Here is a 16,435-nt window from a genome sequence, read left to right on the forward strand (position 1 = left end):
TCGCCTGTTCTGGACATTTCAGATAAACAAAATTATACTGTATATAGTTTATTGTCTCACTTTCACTTAGTAACATAATGTTTCTGAGGTTCATCCATGTAATAACAAGTACAAGAATTTTATTATTTTGGATTTCTGAAGAGTACTCTAAGGTGTATACATTTTATTTATCCACTCATCATTTAGTGGATATTTAGAATATTTATGAAGAATGCTGCTGTGAACATTTGTGTACAAGCCTTTCTATGGGCATTTTCATCCTGTTTTTGTTTTTGTTTTTGCCAGTCCTTGGGCTTTTTCCTCAAGGATAGCACTCTGCCACTTGAACCATAGCACCATTTTCCAGCTTTTTCTATGTATATGGTACCAAGGAATCAAACCCAGGTCTTCGTGCATGCTAGGCAAGCACTCCACCAAACTCCTGACCCCTTTCTGGGTTTTGTCCAGGAAAAGAACTGTTGAGTCATGTGGTAACTCTTACATTTAATGTTATGAGAAGCTTTTTCAAAGTAGCCACGTTTTGCCAGGTGCCAATGGCTCACATCTGTAATCCTAGCTACTCAGGAGGCTGAGATCCGAGGATTGCAGTTCAAAGCAAACCAAGTAAACCAAGTTATTAAAGTCCATGTGACTCTAATCTCCAATTAACCACCAGAAAAACGGAAGTGGCACTGTGGCTCACATGTGGCCTGAGGAGCTCAGTGTTCCAGGCAATATAGTTCAGGCTGACTTTGAACTTATGATCCAACTACACCATTTTATATTACTACCAATAATGTATCAAGGTTTCAACGGAATCATTTCAATGGAGACATTTTTAACTAATTTCATTTACTTTTATAAAAGACCAGAAGCAGGCTGGGAGCTTGGCCTAGTGGTAGAGTGCTTGCCTAGCATGCATGAAGACCCAGATTCGATTCCTCGGTGCCTTATACATAGAAAAAGTGGTGCTGTGGCTCAAGTGGTAGAGCTCTAGCCTTGAGAAAGGCCAAAGAGAATGCTCAGGCCTTGAGTTTGAGACCCAAGACTGGCAAAAAAAAAAAAAAAGACCAATATCATTTACAAGTAAGTAATGAACAAAAAAAACAAAAAGAAAACACTGTTAAATTGTACCTCATTAATTTAACTGTTAGCATTTCTTACAAGTAACACCAACTTGGACACTACAAAAAGCTGAGTCCATTTCTGTCACCATAACAATAACTGGCCTACCATAAGGCAAGCCAACTCTTTTTTTTTTTTTTTTTTTATGGTGGGTCATGGGGCTTGAACTCTGGACCTGGGCACTGTCCCTGAGCTATTCAGCTCAAGGCTAGTGCTCTACCCCTGAGTCTGGGCATTGTCACTGAGCTCTTCAGCTCAAGGCTACTGACCTACCCCTTGACCCAGAGTCCTTCTTCTTCTTTTCTAGTGATTAATTGGAAATACGAGTCTCATGTTCTTTAGTGCCTGGGCTGAAATTGAACCTCAGTCCTCATATCCCAGCATTCTGAACAGCTAGGATTACAGGCATGAACCACCACACCCAGCTGTGAACCAACTTTTAACAATACATATTGTATAGTCTAAAAGATACAAGACACTCCGCAAACTCTGAAGATAATAAAAACAAAAATTTTAATTAAAAAAAAAAGTTTAGCCAGGCATCAGTGGCTCACATCTACATCTAGAATCCCAACTACTCAGGAGGCTGAGATCTGAGGATCAGAGGTCAAAGCCAGCCCAGGAAGAAAATCTGTAAAAATTCTTTTCTCCAAAATACTAAAAAAGCTGGAAGTAGAGCTATGAATAGCCTGGAGCAAAAGAAGTTCAGAGACAGAGCCCAGGCCCTGAGTTCAAGCCCCAGGACCGGCACTCACACACATCATGCTTGTAACACTAACTATTCAGGAGGCTGAGATCTGAGGATTGTGGCTCATAGCCATCTCAGCCAGAAAAACCTAGGAGGTGCTCACCTCCAATTAATCAGCAAAAACTGGAATTAGAGGCATGACTCAAGTACACTACCTTTGAAAAAAGAAAAAAAAAAAAAAACAACTGAGGAGATCATAAGATCTCATGTCCTAATATCAGCACACACGTAAACATATATACGACTTTAAATCCTGTTATTAGAAATAATCATTAAAGTAACAAAATTCACCAGTTAAAAGTAATATAAATTAAAATTCAGTCTTTACTGTAAAATCCTGACTTACTATCACTAAACTAAAAAAGTTCCAAAGAAAGGAATTGAATTGACTTACTAGATTGTACAACAGCTTGAGTCTGTGCAGAAGTTCCTGATGCTATGTTAGTAAGGGCCCAAGCAGCTTCAAATTGTAATGAAGGACTGTAAAAACAATTAAAAAAAATCTTTTTAGACACTTAACCTACTGCCTAAATTTATAAAACTTCAGATCTAAAGTTATCTCTTATCCTTGAATTATTTCCAATTGCCTGTTGTACATTTGACTACTATATGTTTCTGCCTGAATATCTTATTGCATATCTCAAAGGTTAGCACAATTTGGGATAGTATAGAAAAACTCACAAAGTGAAAAATGAATTATCCTTTCAAACATGGATTCTAAAAGACACTTAACAGCTGAAAATTAAAAAACAAAAACAAAAACATTACAGGTAGAAAAATGGAATTCATGTGTCTGTGAAAATGTCTATTTTGAGCTTTTGAGTGGGAATAAGGGAAGTGTATCTCAAAAACTATGCTTCAGAACTTGTAATTTATTCCAGAGACATACTGTGAGTACAGGATGCTAGTGAAAAGTGGGTTAAAGAAAATAATGTTAGTCAATAATAGGCAGAATAGATTTAAAAACGGTGATAGTAATATAGGAGATATCGTCAGAATGAAATTGCATACACTAAGTTAGGGGAGGTAGATAAAAAATACAGTACCAGAAAGAATACCAGAGAAGAAGGAATAGCGCAACAACAACAACAACAACAAGAAAGCGCCAAACCTAAGTTGAACCAAAAGCTAGAGAACTGAATTGGAAGTAAAGTCTGTGAACAATGAAGCTAGATAATTGGGGGGTTGGGGAGGGGAGTGAACATAGAAAAAAAATTAATGAAACTCAAGAAATAATACATTGGAAATTAAATAGCAATGAAACAAGCAGAGAGGGGCTGGGAGTGTGGCCTAGTAGTACAGTGCCTCCCTAGCATGCATGAAGCCCTGGATTCAATTCCTTGGTACCACATGCACAGAAATTTTTTTTTTCAAAGCCGGAAGTGGTGCTATGGCTCAAGTGGTAGAGCTCTAGCTTTGAGAAAGCCCAAGGACAGTGCTCAGGCCCTGAGTTCAAGGCCCACGACTGGCAAAAAAAACCAATGATACATACATTCTGTGCCAGATGGGAAGGGAAGATTTATTAAGCTGATTGGGAGTTCTAACAAACATTGCAAAGGGAAGCCATAAAAGAGAAAATGTAAAGGTATAAAAAATTATCTATCTATCTATCTATCTATCTATCTATCTATCTATCTATCTATCTATCTATTTTTACAAGTCAGGGAAAATCTTCCATGAAGTCATGTGAAAAGATATAGAAAGTGTAAATGAGTGCAACAAGAATATGTATTTGAAAATATTATTGACAAGCACCTAAATTTTATACATGAGGTATCTGAGGTCCAGAAAACATACTTAGGCTTTAGTCAACAGCAAATTCTGAGTTTAAAACAGGGTATGTGGCTCCTAAATTTACGTATGGTCTTCATACTGTAATACAATTTTCCATGAAAAAAAATCTATAAACCATGAGCATATTTCTACCCTTGAGCCTTGAGTGGTTAAGTCATATCTAAATCATAGGTATATTCTACTCTTGTAGTAAGTGTAATTATATAGGTATATGTCTTATAATTATTCATCAAGCCATACAGAATTTAGCATATTTTTCTGAATAAATGCTATTTCACAGTACACCTATGGAAGTAAATTTATGTTGAAGGCTGGAAAGAGGAAAAGATGGGGAAAAACAAGCAATCAAACAAATAAGCAAACAAATTACCAAAAAAATTCAAAGAGACCAAGAACAAAGAAGGCTTTAAAAGTGGCAAGATGATAGAATTTATTTTTAAAATAACTACAATAAAACTTACCTTCATTTAAATAGAAATTATTATTATATATATATATTTATTTAAAATTTAAGTGGCTATGGTTTTGGGGTCAGGGTTATAACATATGATAGAGGCAGAAAGTATTTTTAAATACCAAAAAGGTTTAGTGGCAACATTTATATACCACTAAAAATTTCCTTGGATAATGCTTAGAAAACTATCCCAAGTTTCAGTCTAAATATTCTTAAATATAAAAATAACATTTGTTTTAAAGCATTTTGGAATTCACATTTATATATTCTCCAGTTAATTCAAACTGACAAAGTTTTGAGATTGTTCTGTGATATGTCTAAAAACAAATGGAAATGGAGCTAATACCTCAAAAAATAGCAAGTGGCGTTTTCCCCTTCTCTTCTGAATAAATTCAGCCTGCCCTCTTACTCCTAATATACCACACACACACACACAAAAAAAGATGTAGAATAACTGATGGTGGCTGGATTTCCATTATAGAATACACAGAAAAAGCAGTGGACAGCTAGCATACTCTCAGGGTACAGAACAGCCACTTAGTTTGGAAACCATGTTGACTTGTCATGAGGTTAAGCTATAAATAGAGTCATGAGCAGAGGGTGACTCAAATACTATTTGAGTTGTTTTAAAATATTACTAAAAAAGAAACATAACAAATATAGACTATAAATACTTAAGATTAATTAGAACAGGCAATATCCAGAGAGAGCTAAGTCTTTCCTTCAAAATATGTAAACTTCAGAAACTAAAAAGAAATGTACTTTACCTCTGCTGAATATGATCACAGAGTAAGAAAAATATATTAAAATGCATATGCATGTCAATTAAAAAAGGTCAGGCTAAGAGTGTGTTCCAGTGATAGAGCACTTGCCTAATATGTACAAGGCCTTGGGTTTGAGCTCTAACACCACAACAAGACAAAATGCAATTTTAAACTGAACTGAACCTTTTGGGTAAATAATTCTAAATTTTAATTTACCCCAAAAAGGGGAATCAAATCCATACTTACTTATCATCCCTTTCTAGACATTTGACTAGAATTGGTAAAATCCCAGATTTTATTAGGTCATCTATTGGTGGGTTTCTGTCACTGGATAGCAGTTTTCTATAAAAAGAAACACAAAAAATTAATTGCTATAATTTTCAAACTATGAACACAAACAATAGTATACTGCTTCTAGACTGTCAGCTAGCATATTCAATGGAACATAATTATCTCTGGACAAATTAGTATTTACCTTGCTGCCTGAACAGCACTCAACTGGACAACTGGGTTATCACTTGTAGCATTCTGCAACACCAAATATAAGTTTTAGATATTAAAAACAAAACAAAATTCTATTTGAAACACTTCAAAATGGGAATATTAAAATAACATACCTGCAATATAGCTTCTAGTGTTACATTTTGCTTAAAAAGAGAAAAGAGTAGTTCAGCAGAGTTTAATTAACAAAGCTACACTTATTAGTTTGCATTCTAAAATTAAGAGTAAATATGCCTCAATAATCAGTATTAAATTGACTCAACTGTCTTAATATTACAAATGAAGCTCTCTCAGTTACTGTAAAATTTACTTCAAAAGGTATTTTATAGAAACCAGGCAACTTAGCCAGGTGCTGGTGGCTCACACCTGTAATCCTAGTACACAGGAGGCTGGGATCTGAGGATCGTGGTACAAAGCCTGGTAAGAAAAGTCCCCATGCAACTGTTATCTCCAGTTTACCACTCAACACTGGAAGTAGGGCCATGGTTCAAGTGGTACAGTGTTACCTTTGAGCACAAAAAGGCTCAGAGACACTGCCCAGGCCCTGAGTTCAAACCCCAATCAACAAAAAACAAAAACAAAACAACAACAACAAAAACAGAAAACTTACTGCTTTAAAGTCAGCATCAACATCTGAATCTTCTAAGCTTTCTTCTTGGGGAACATTTCTCTTTTTCAGTAAGTGTTCATCTCTTTTGTTCTGAAAGGCAACCAATGAATGTTTAAGAACTCATAAAGCTTTATTGTTAATGGAAAATCCACCAAAATCATCACAACTTTATTCAGCAATCATAAAAAACATTATATGTGTGTGTGTATGCACGCAGATAATATTAATATTTAAATAAACATTGCAAACCAATGACAAGTCCTCACTTGGTAATAAAATTAGCTAAACTATACAACTTTTATACACACAAAAGATTAAACACCAACTGTTTTGACCAATGTTCTACAGGGAAGATTTAAACTTAAATCCTGGTCAAGGGTAAGGATGAGAGGGAGTAAAAAAGAGAGAGAATGATGGAAGGGGTAACACTGACTAAGAAGTATTGTACTCATAATCTGACTTATGGATTTGTAATTACCTAATTAAAAAAAAGAAAAGTTTAAGTTTGAGGATGTATTATTATTATTATTATTATTATCACACATCAAATGTATTTCAGCTAGTATGTCGTTTTATTTATTGCTAACATTTTCTTGAAGCAACTTCAGAGGCCGATTAACTAGAAGAGTTCAAAATATGCACGTTTGTTGATGTGTTGGGGGAATAGAAATTAATTAACATAAATGCCATCAATTGACCATTACCTCTGATTAAACCCTTGTTATCTGACTTTTATTAATAATTCTCTACAGTGTATATTTTGTAGGACTTAGTTTGCAATTGTAACCTTTCAGATATTATATAACCTTGAGTTAACCACTAATTGTTCTTCAAGTTTTTTGTTTGTTTGTTTTTGGTTTTTGGTCAGTTGTGGGTCTTGGAACTCTGGGTCTGGCGTTGTCCTTGAGTTCTTCAGCTCAAGGCTCTTGTGCCACAGCACCACTTCCTCTTTAAGATTTTTAGTTTGGGTATAGAAGTAACATTAAAAAAAAAAATTAGAGCTGAGTGCCAGTGGCTCATACCTGTAATCCTAGCTATTCGGGAGGCTGAGATCTGAGGATGCTTGACTCAAGGGTAGGATGGTAGCCTTGAGGTGAAGAGCTCAGAGACAGTACCCAGGCCGAGTTCAAGACCCATGAGCCACAAAAAAAAAGGAAAAAAAAAAAGAAGCTGGGTTCCAGTGGTTCATGCCTATAAAATCCTAGCTATTTAAGCTAGCTTGGGCAGGAAAGTTCATGAGGCTCCTATCTCCAATTACCACCAAAAAAAAAGCAAAAAAGCTGGCAGTAGAGCTGTAGCTTAAGTATTACAGAGCAAAAAAGCTAAGGGACTGAGCCCAGACACTGGGTTCAAGCCCCAGTACCTGTACAAAAAGATGTAAAATTAGCAACAAGTAAACATATTAGATCAAAAGATTAAATGAGGTGTCAAGTATAGTGGAACATGCTTGTAAACTCAGCTAGTCAGGTGGCAGAGGGAGAACTACAAGGGTGAGACAAAACAGAGCATTTCAAAAACTAAAATATTGCTAGACTCTGATAGCTCACACCAAAGCATTAGTAGCTCATACCATAATCATAGCAACTCAGGAGGCTGAAATCTGAGGATTGAAGCCAGTCCAGGCATAAAAACCCATGAGACTCCTATCTCCAATTAACCACCATAAAGCCAGAAGTAGATCAGCGGAACAGTTTATTTATTATTATGCAAGTAGATCCAAAAACTTAAAATGGGAAAAAAGGAAAACATTAATTGAAAGGCAAAATTACTTTAATATTAGAAAAGTAATGTTCTTGACTGGACTATACAGTACTCTAATGTTCAAAATATAAGATCTAACAGTTCTGGGCTGGCTTCAAACCACAATCCTCAGTTATCAGCCTGAGTAGCTAGGATTATAGGCATGAGTTAGCAGCATCTGGCTCAATCATAAGAATTGTAACATCTATCTTTCTTTTTTGGTACTAAGTTTTGAACTCAGGGCCTGGCTTCACACTTGAACGGCAGATACTCTACCACCTAAGTTATGCCTTCAGTACATTTCTGTGTGGTTACTTTTTAGGTTATGGCTTTTTATGTCTAGGCCTATCTGAACTAAGATTCACCTACTTATACTTCATCGTGTCACTGAGGATGACAGGTACACACCACTATGCCCAGCCATTGTGCATTCCCTGTAGCTACGATAAATTTACTAAAAGAAGGAAAAGGAGAGAGTTATCTGTCCAGCACAAAGCCCACAGAAAGGATATTAAGGAACAACTAGTTTCATGAGATATTGTGAATCTTGTAATGATGGTAAACAACTTCTAGTAGCACCTACAAACGTTAATAAACAAAAGACATTGTAGTTACAAATATATGCCATTACAAATTATCTTAATGGTGTATTTTTGTGCTAGATAGTTTTAAGAATAATCTCTGTAAAAGTGGTCATAGTATTTTCATTATTCAATACAAAATTTTTTCTTAAATGCATATCATCCTTACCTTCCGCAGTTCAACTGTCACTTCATTTCTATGTCTTCGCATTGTCTAAGAAAAATAAAGATTACATAAGGATCAAAGAATAAAAATATACTACTGTAAAATCTTAAGTGTTTAAGACCTCCTTTTTTTTGGCCAGTCATGGGACGACTTCTGGTCCTGGGCACAGCACCTGCGCCTCTTTTGTTCAAGGCTAGGGCTCTGCACAACTTGGAGCCACCGCACCACTTTTGACTTTCTTTTTTTTTTTTTTTTTTGCCAGTCCTGGGCTTAAGCTCAGGGCCTGAGGACTGTCCTTGGATTTTTCTCAAGGCTAGAACTCTACCACTTGAGCCTCAGCACCACTTCTGGCTTTTTTCTAAGTATGTGGTACCAAGGAATCGAACCCGGGTCTTCGTGCATGCTAGGCAAGCACTCTACCACTAGGCCAAACTCACGGCCCCACTTTTGACTTTCTTGGAGTAGTTTATTGGCAGTAGAGTCTCATGGACTTCTCTGTCCAAGTTGGCTTTGAACCACGATCCTCAGATCTCAGTCTCCTGAGTAGCTGGGATTACAGGAATGAGCCACTGGTGCCAGCTTCTTTTTTTCCTTTTTGATTGCTTAAAATGCATTTTTATTATCCTTAAGTAGTTGGAAAAATCAGCTTTTAAGTACAATTCATCTTGTTACCACCCTTTTAACTAGTGAAACAAAGGTGTAATTTCACTAAACATTTAAAATACTTATGAAAACGAACTGCAAGAAATGGAAATATGTTTTGTTTTGTTGATTGTTACTGTTGTTGGTTTAGTGGTGTTTGTTTTTGCTTTGGGTATTTTTTTGTTTTTTGTTCCCCCCCCCATTAGGAGTGGTCAATGAAGGGCACAGAAAGGGTGGATCAACAAATGCAATCATGCTATTCAGTGTACACTTTTGGGCAAAGATGAAGTAGTGATATTGTCCAAAAAAAGAAATGGACTCACTACCTGACTTATGAAATGGTAACACCTCTGTATGAAACCTTAATGACAAAATTATTTCTAAAATACAACGCAGAAAAAGCCTGAGACTTAGATTTTTTTTACAGGTAATTTCATCTTAAGGATCGAAGATTTGTCAGTTTATTTGTTGTTGTTTCCCCTACAGATAGACTTTGCTATGCAGCCATGCTGGTTTTAAACTCCTGACCAACATCCTAAATGAAAAGATCACAGGTGAGTACCACCAAAACCAGTAAATTCATCCACTTATTTACTGATTCACTGGTTGAGATAGTGGGAAATGAACCCAGGGCCTTGAAACTTATTAGGCAGGCACACTTCCAACTGAGCCATGTGATTCTTCTACCTACACCACCAGTACAAGTGAGCTCACAAGCACTGTTTGTCTGGTTTGCAGGCCAAGACTAAGGAAGGGCTAGCTTTTGCCCAGATTGACCTCACAATGGTAATTTACCTTACTATTACATCCCAAGTATCCCAGCCAGAAATCTGTTTATTTTAAATGATAAATTAATTAAAACATAGAAATTCTAATTTTGTGAAAAGAAAGTAGCTTTGGCTGTCATCCTCTTGTCGTACTACACTCAGGGTTTCATTTTAGTTTTTGAGAGAACTATATATCATTATTGTGTATATAGTCTTTATAAAACCTCAATTGTAATACCTTCACGTAGACCAAACAATACCAATAGAACTCTATAACAATCTTAAACAGTGTGAAACTTACCCATCAAATTCCTCTTTTTAAAATTTTATTGTGGGAGGGGCTGGGAGTTTGGCCTGGTAGTAAGAGTCCCTGCCTAGCATGCATGAAGACCCGGGCTCGATTCCTCAGCACCTCACATACATAGAAAAAGCCAGAAGTGGTGCTGTGGCTCAAGTGGTAGAGTGCTAGCCTTGAGAAAGCCCAAGGACAGTGCTCAGGCCCTGAGCTCAAGCCACAGGACTAGCAAAAAAAAAAAAAAAAAAATTATTGTAGGAGTAATGTATAGAGGGGGTTATATTCATCAGGTACATTACTTCTCAAACATTGATACCCCTTTTCTCATGTTTTTATCTCTTCCCTCCCCCCACCCCCTCATTTATCTTGTTTTTCCCCTTCCTTTCCTATTTGAAATAAACATATATATAATATACCAGATAACAAAGTCAAAATACAGTAACAACATGAAATTAACCATAAGGGGAAAAAAGAGAGAAAAGAAATAACTTCACATAGCACATTAAGAACAACAATCACAAAGATAAACCTCTTGTCACCATATCTTAGTCTCATCCTATATGGCCATATGTACATAGCTTTTGAGCTATTGTGTCCTCTGTTAGGAGAATCCTAAATGGGCACAAATTATTACAAATGAGAGAAACCATGGAGCCTAAATTCCTTTAGGTCTGGCTTACTTCAGTTAATATGATTTTTTCCAAATCTTCCCATTTCCTTATGAGGTGGTGTCAATCTTTCTGATGGCAGCATAGAATTCCATTGTATATAAATATTACATCTTCTTGATACATTCATCTACTGAGAGGCATCTGAGTTGGTCCCATATCTTAGCTGAGGTAAATGCTGCAATGTACATCAGTAGCTTTACTATGCCCTCCTTGTTTCTGAACATTTGGGTAAATGCCTAGGAGTGGGATTGCTGGGTCATGGGGGAGCTCTATGTTTTAGTCTTTAGAGGAATTGCTGTAGTAGTGATCCCTTCTGGCCACATCCCCTCCAGCATCTGTTGTTATTAGATTACTTGATAATGGCCATACCAACCAGAGTGAGGTGGAATCTCAGTTGTTAGTTTTTTGTTGTTGGTGGTGGTCATAGGACTAAAATTCTGGGTCTGGGTGCTGTCCTCCTCAGAGAAGTTTCTCTTTAAGCCTTTTGCCCAACTTCCCCCCTCCCCCCCCACGTGGGTTATGGGGCTTGAACTCTGGGCCTGAGCACTGTCCCTGAGCTCTTCAGATCAAGGCTACCACCCTACCTCAGGGCGTTGTCTCTGAGCTCTTCAGCTCAAGGACATGCTACCCCCCCCCTTAAGCTACAGTGCCACTTCCGGTTTTGGGTTTGTTTTTGTTTTTGTGAGTCATGAGGCTTGAAGTAGGCCTGGGCGCTGTCCCTGGGCTCTACAGCTCAAGGCTACCACCCTACCCTTGAGCCAATCTCCACTTCCCATTTTCCAGAGTTTATTTGGAGATAAGAGTCTCAGGTCCTGGGGCCAGGAGTTTGGCCTAGTGGTTAAAGTGCTTGCCTAGCATGCATGAAGACCCAGGTTCGATTCCTCGGTACCACATACATAGAAAAAAGCCAGAAGTGGTGCTGAGGCTCAAGTGGTAGAGCTCTAGCCTTGAGAAAGTCCAAGGACAGTGTTCAGGCCCTGAGCTCAAGCCCAGGACTGGCAAAAAAAAAAAAAAAGAGTCTCAGGTCCTTTTGTGCTTTGAACCTTGATCCTCAGATCTCAGTCTCCTGAGTAGATAGGATTACAGGCATGAGCCTGGCCACTCCCAGTTTTCTAGTGCTTAACTGGAGATGAGTCTCATGGACTTTAGTGCCCAGGCTAGCTTTGAACCTTGATCCTCAGATCTCAGCCTCCTGAGTATCTAGGATTACAGGCATGAGCCACTGAGGTGAGCCACCGCCTGGCTTTTAGCCCACCTTTTAATGGGATGGTTGCTTCTTTGAGGATTTGTTTTTGAGAGATTCAATTTTCTGAGTTGTAGGTATATTTTAGATATGACTGCCCATTAAATTCTTAAGACTATGCAAAATGAATGTCTCTATCTTTGACTTGCTCACTTTTCCATCTACAATCTCAATCTATTTCTATGTTTCAATCTACTAGCTTGTTCTTCCAGCAAATTATGGTTTTGTGCTGGGATTTTTTTTTTAGTGCTTGCAACCAATGAACTTTACCAACAGGACCTTAAACCATATTAAAACGAATAAATTTTTGTATTCAAGGTAAAAAAGTATCCTTCTAAGTTTGAAGCTCCATCATGGAGGTGATTCTACTTGGTATGCCTTATCAGAAACTACTGGAATAATTATATATTTTTTCTCTGACATTCTGATATGCTAGATTCTTTTATTACACGTGCATGATTATTTTGTCTTTTGGATTTTTTTTTCCTTTACATCAATGGCGGGGCTTGAACTGTGGGCCTGGGTGCTATCCCTGAGCCCTTTAGCTCAAGGCTAGTGCTGCTTTACCACTTTTGAGCCACAGTGCCACTTCTGGTTTTCTGGTGGTTAACTGGAGATAAGAGCCTTTCAGACTTTTATGTCCCAGCTGTCTTTGAACCTTTATCCTCAGATCAGACTGCTGAGTAGCTAGGATTACAGGCACAAGCTACCAGCGCCCGGTGTATGATTACATTCTTATTTATTTTTTGTCAGTCCTCGGGCTTGAACTCCAGACCTAGGCATTGTCTTTGAGCATTCTCAAGGACATCTTGAGCCATAGCACCACTTCTGGCTTTTTTTCCCCCTCAGACTGTGGTACCAAGTAATCGAACACTAGGCAGACACTCTACCATACTAGGTAGACACTCTACCAATAGGCCACACTCCTGGTCCCTACATTCTTTCTTTTTCTTTCTTTTTTTTTTTCTTACTTTTTTTTTTTTTTTTTGGCCAATCCTGGGCTTGAGCCCAGGGCCTGAGCACTGTCCTTGGACTTCCTCAAAAATTCCACCACTTGGCCTCAGCACCATTTCCAGCTTTTTTTTCTATGTATGTGGTACTAAGGAATTGAACCCTGGGTGTTTGTGCATGCCAGGCAAGCACTCTACCACTAGGCCAAGCTCCTGGCCCCCTGGTTCCTACATTCTTATGCTTTTTTTTTCATTCTTATGCTTTTAATAAAGGCTATATAGTCATGATTTATCTTTATTACATTGCCAGATACCATTTGCCACTACTTAATTTTCTAATTAAAAGTCAGAAATTGTGTGAAATAAAATGTAAAAGCAATATAACTATATGACAACTCAAACAGGTTGAAAGCATTCAACAGATTTTTCTTTCAGGTTTCTAACATCCTTGAAATAAGAAACCAAATGAATCCCAAATAAGAAGGAAATTATAATTAAAGACAGAAATTGGTGCAACTAGGGGGGCTGAAAGCATAGCCTAGTAGCAGAGTGCTCACGTACATGCACGAAGCCCTGGGTTCAATTCATTGGTACCACATATACAGAAAAAGGTGGGAAGTGGCGCTGTGGCTTAAATGGCAGAGTGATAGACTTGAGCAAAAAGTGTCCAAGGATAGTATCCTGGCCCCGAGTTCAAGCCTGACTGGCTGAAAAAAAAAAATGGTGAAACTAAAAACAGGAGAAAATAAATAAATAAATCAGTAAAATTGAACAAGATAGAGGGAGGAAAAGAAAATGCAAATTATCAATATTGGGTTTCAAAATGAGTATGAGCACAGGTATAGAAGATAAAAAGACCATGAAGGAAAGAACTACTGCAAACAATTCTAAATACATAAATTTGACATCTTAGAAGAAATGGACCAGCTCAGTCGTGGGACTTGAACTCTGGGCCTGGGTGCTATCCCTGAGCTCATCAGCTCAAGGCTACCACCCTACCCCTAGAGCTACAGCGCCACTTCCAGTTTTCTGGGGATTAATTGGAGATAAGTCTCAAGGACTTTTTAGTGCACTGGCTTTGAACCAGATCCTGAGATCTCAGCCTTCTGAGTAGCTAGGATTACAAGCGTGAGCCACCAGGACCAGAAACATTTTTTAAAAAACAAAATTGTAAAGCTAGTATTATGGGGCTGGGAGCATAGCCTAGTGGTAGAGTGCTCACCTTGCATGCACAAGGCCCTGAGTTCGATTCCTCAAAAAAAGCTGGAAGTGGCATTGTGGATCAAGTGGCAGAGAATTAAAAGTGTCCAAGGACAGTGCCCAGGCCCTGAGTTCAAGCCCCAGGACTGGCAAAAAAAAAAAAAAATTAGTATTACTCTTATAATGAAATCAAACAAGAGTATAAACAGAGAAAACTGCAAGCCAATATTCCACATGAATATAAATGCCAAAAATCCTTAGCAACTATTACCAAGTAAAATTCAATTAACAACAATTTTTCCTTATATAAAGTCTTGCTTTCCAAGGCTTCAGTTACTTATTGTTAACTGCAGTCTAATTTTTATTTTTAATTTATTATTTATTTTACTGCTTCTTTAAAAATTTTTATTGCAAAGGTGATGTACAGAGGAGTTGAGGTAACACAAGTCAGGAATTGAGTAACGCACAACACTCCAAATTTAATAGCTTCATTTCTAACATAGTGTCTAGTAAGTATCACTGCTGAATCAGTTCACCCTTGTCCCACCCTTATTATCTGCTTCCATATAAGATATACTTTCATTTATTTTTGATGTTTCTCTTGTGTTTAATTTGCCTATTATTAGTGTTTTTCAGTTTGATAAGATTTATAACATTCATAATTATTTCTAATATAGCCTGAAAGGAAATTCTTCAATTTGATGAATTTTTAACATATACATTGATTGAATAAAATTCTTGATATTCTTTATTGGACAGTTGTATATATTTGTTTATTAAACCAAGCTCTTGCTTGATTTATGACATATGATTCTTTTTGCCAAAAATCCTTTCAAAGCCAGCACCTTTGGTTCACACCTGTAATCCTAGCAACTTAGGAGACTGACATCTGAGGATACAGGTTTAAAGTCAACCCTGGTAGGAAAGTCTGTGAGACCCTATCTCTAATGTACCAGCAAAAAAAATGGAAGTGGCAGCATGCTTCAAGTGTTAGAGCAGTAGCCTTGATCTGAAGAGATCGAGGACAGCACCCAGGGCCATAGTTAAAAAAAAAAAATGTTTTCAAATCTGAAAGAGATGTTTTGATTTGGATTATTGTTCATTTTCAATTTAAGCTTTTCTTACTTAATTAGGTGCTCTTTCTTTGGAATATATGGTTTTGTGTGGTTTGTTGACTATGTGTTATCACATTGAGCTTTGCCTTTCATCATTATCCTTGACCTTTGTTACCCCCCCCCCTTTTTTTTTTGCCAGTCCTGGGCTTGAGCTCAGGCCTGAGCACTGTCCTTGGACTTTTCTCAAGATTAGAGCTCTACCACTTGAACCTCAGCACCACTTCCAGCTTTTTTCTATGTATGTGGTACCAAGGAATTGAACCTGGGTCTTCATGCATGCTAGGCAAGCACTCTACCACTAGGCCAAACTCCCAGCCCATGTTACCCTTTTTTGTGCTTTCAAAATTCAGTTCTACCATTCTGTTATTATTGTCATCTCCATTTCACACAACTTTAAACAACTTCTTACTACCATTTTTGCTTAGCTATTCTATTAGAATATAAGCTATGCTCCTATATAAATGCCAAAAATCCTTAGCAAACTACTAAAATCCAATAAGCAATAATTTTTCCTTATAGTCTTGCTTTCCAAGGCTTACGTTGCACTCTAATTTTTAAATAAAAATTCTAAAAATTAGTAATTATAATCTTAAATTGTGTACCATTCAGAGTAGAATAAAATCTCATGCTGTCCTGCCCAAGACATGAATCACTCCTTTGTCTAATGTCTTCTTACTATGCACACTATTGGCTTAGTAATTACTTAGCATTGTCAGGAGTAATGAAGTGGTTGTGTTCAAGTACCTCTTACGTAGTAATTCCATGGTACGTCACAATATATGACTTCATCTTAACCATGTATGCACTGAATTATTTCAGACCAGAAGAATATAATATACTGGGATAGATTAGCTTACTAATTTCGTCATATCTGTTTTATTGTTAGTTACTATTGTTAAGTCTCTTGTGACTAATTTCCAAGTTAAACTTGATTATAGGTATGTACCTACAGGAAAATACAAATGAATAGAGAGTTTAGTAACAGCCACATTTTCAGGCAACCAGTAGGATCCTTGGAACAAAATTCCCCCAGATAAAGGGAAAATACTATACAAAAAGAGGAGGAGGAGGAGGAGTCAATGATCACATT

At 37.3% G+C, this 16,435-nt stretch overlaps 1 protein-coding gene across 3 annotated transcripts in view; it reads right to left on the bottom strand.

The window, feature by feature from the left end:
* The window catches only part of Kpna3 (karyopherin subunit alpha 3), a 64,139-nt gene that overhangs the window by 19,678 nt on the left and 28,026 nt on the right, over positions 1 to 16,435 (bottom strand). For all 3 annotated transcript variants that reach the window (XM_090342176.1, XM_090342177.1, XM_090342178.1), the window contains exons 2-7: positions 8,466 to 8,510; positions 5,976 to 6,065; positions 5,482 to 5,511; positions 5,340 to 5,392; positions 5,111 to 5,206; positions 2,247 to 2,332 (exon numbers count right to left, since the gene is read on the bottom strand). In XM_090342176.1, the coding sequence (XP_090198302.1) occupies positions 2,247 to 2,332; positions 5,111 to 5,206; positions 5,340 to 5,392; positions 5,482 to 5,511; positions 5,976 to 6,065; positions 8,466 to 8,510 (400 nt within the window). The remainder of the gene's footprint in view (positions 1 to 2,246; positions 2,333 to 5,110; positions 5,207 to 5,339; positions 5,393 to 5,481; positions 5,512 to 5,975; positions 6,066 to 8,465; positions 8,511 to 16,435) is intronic.

Source organism: Megascapheus bottae, chromosome 11 (assembly GCF_031878675.1).
Source record: "Megascapheus bottae isolate mThoBot1 chromosome 11, mThoBot2.hap1, whole genome shotgun sequence".
Lineage (NCBI taxonomy): Eukaryota > Metazoa > Chordata > Mammalia > Rodentia > Geomyidae > Megascapheus > Megascapheus bottae.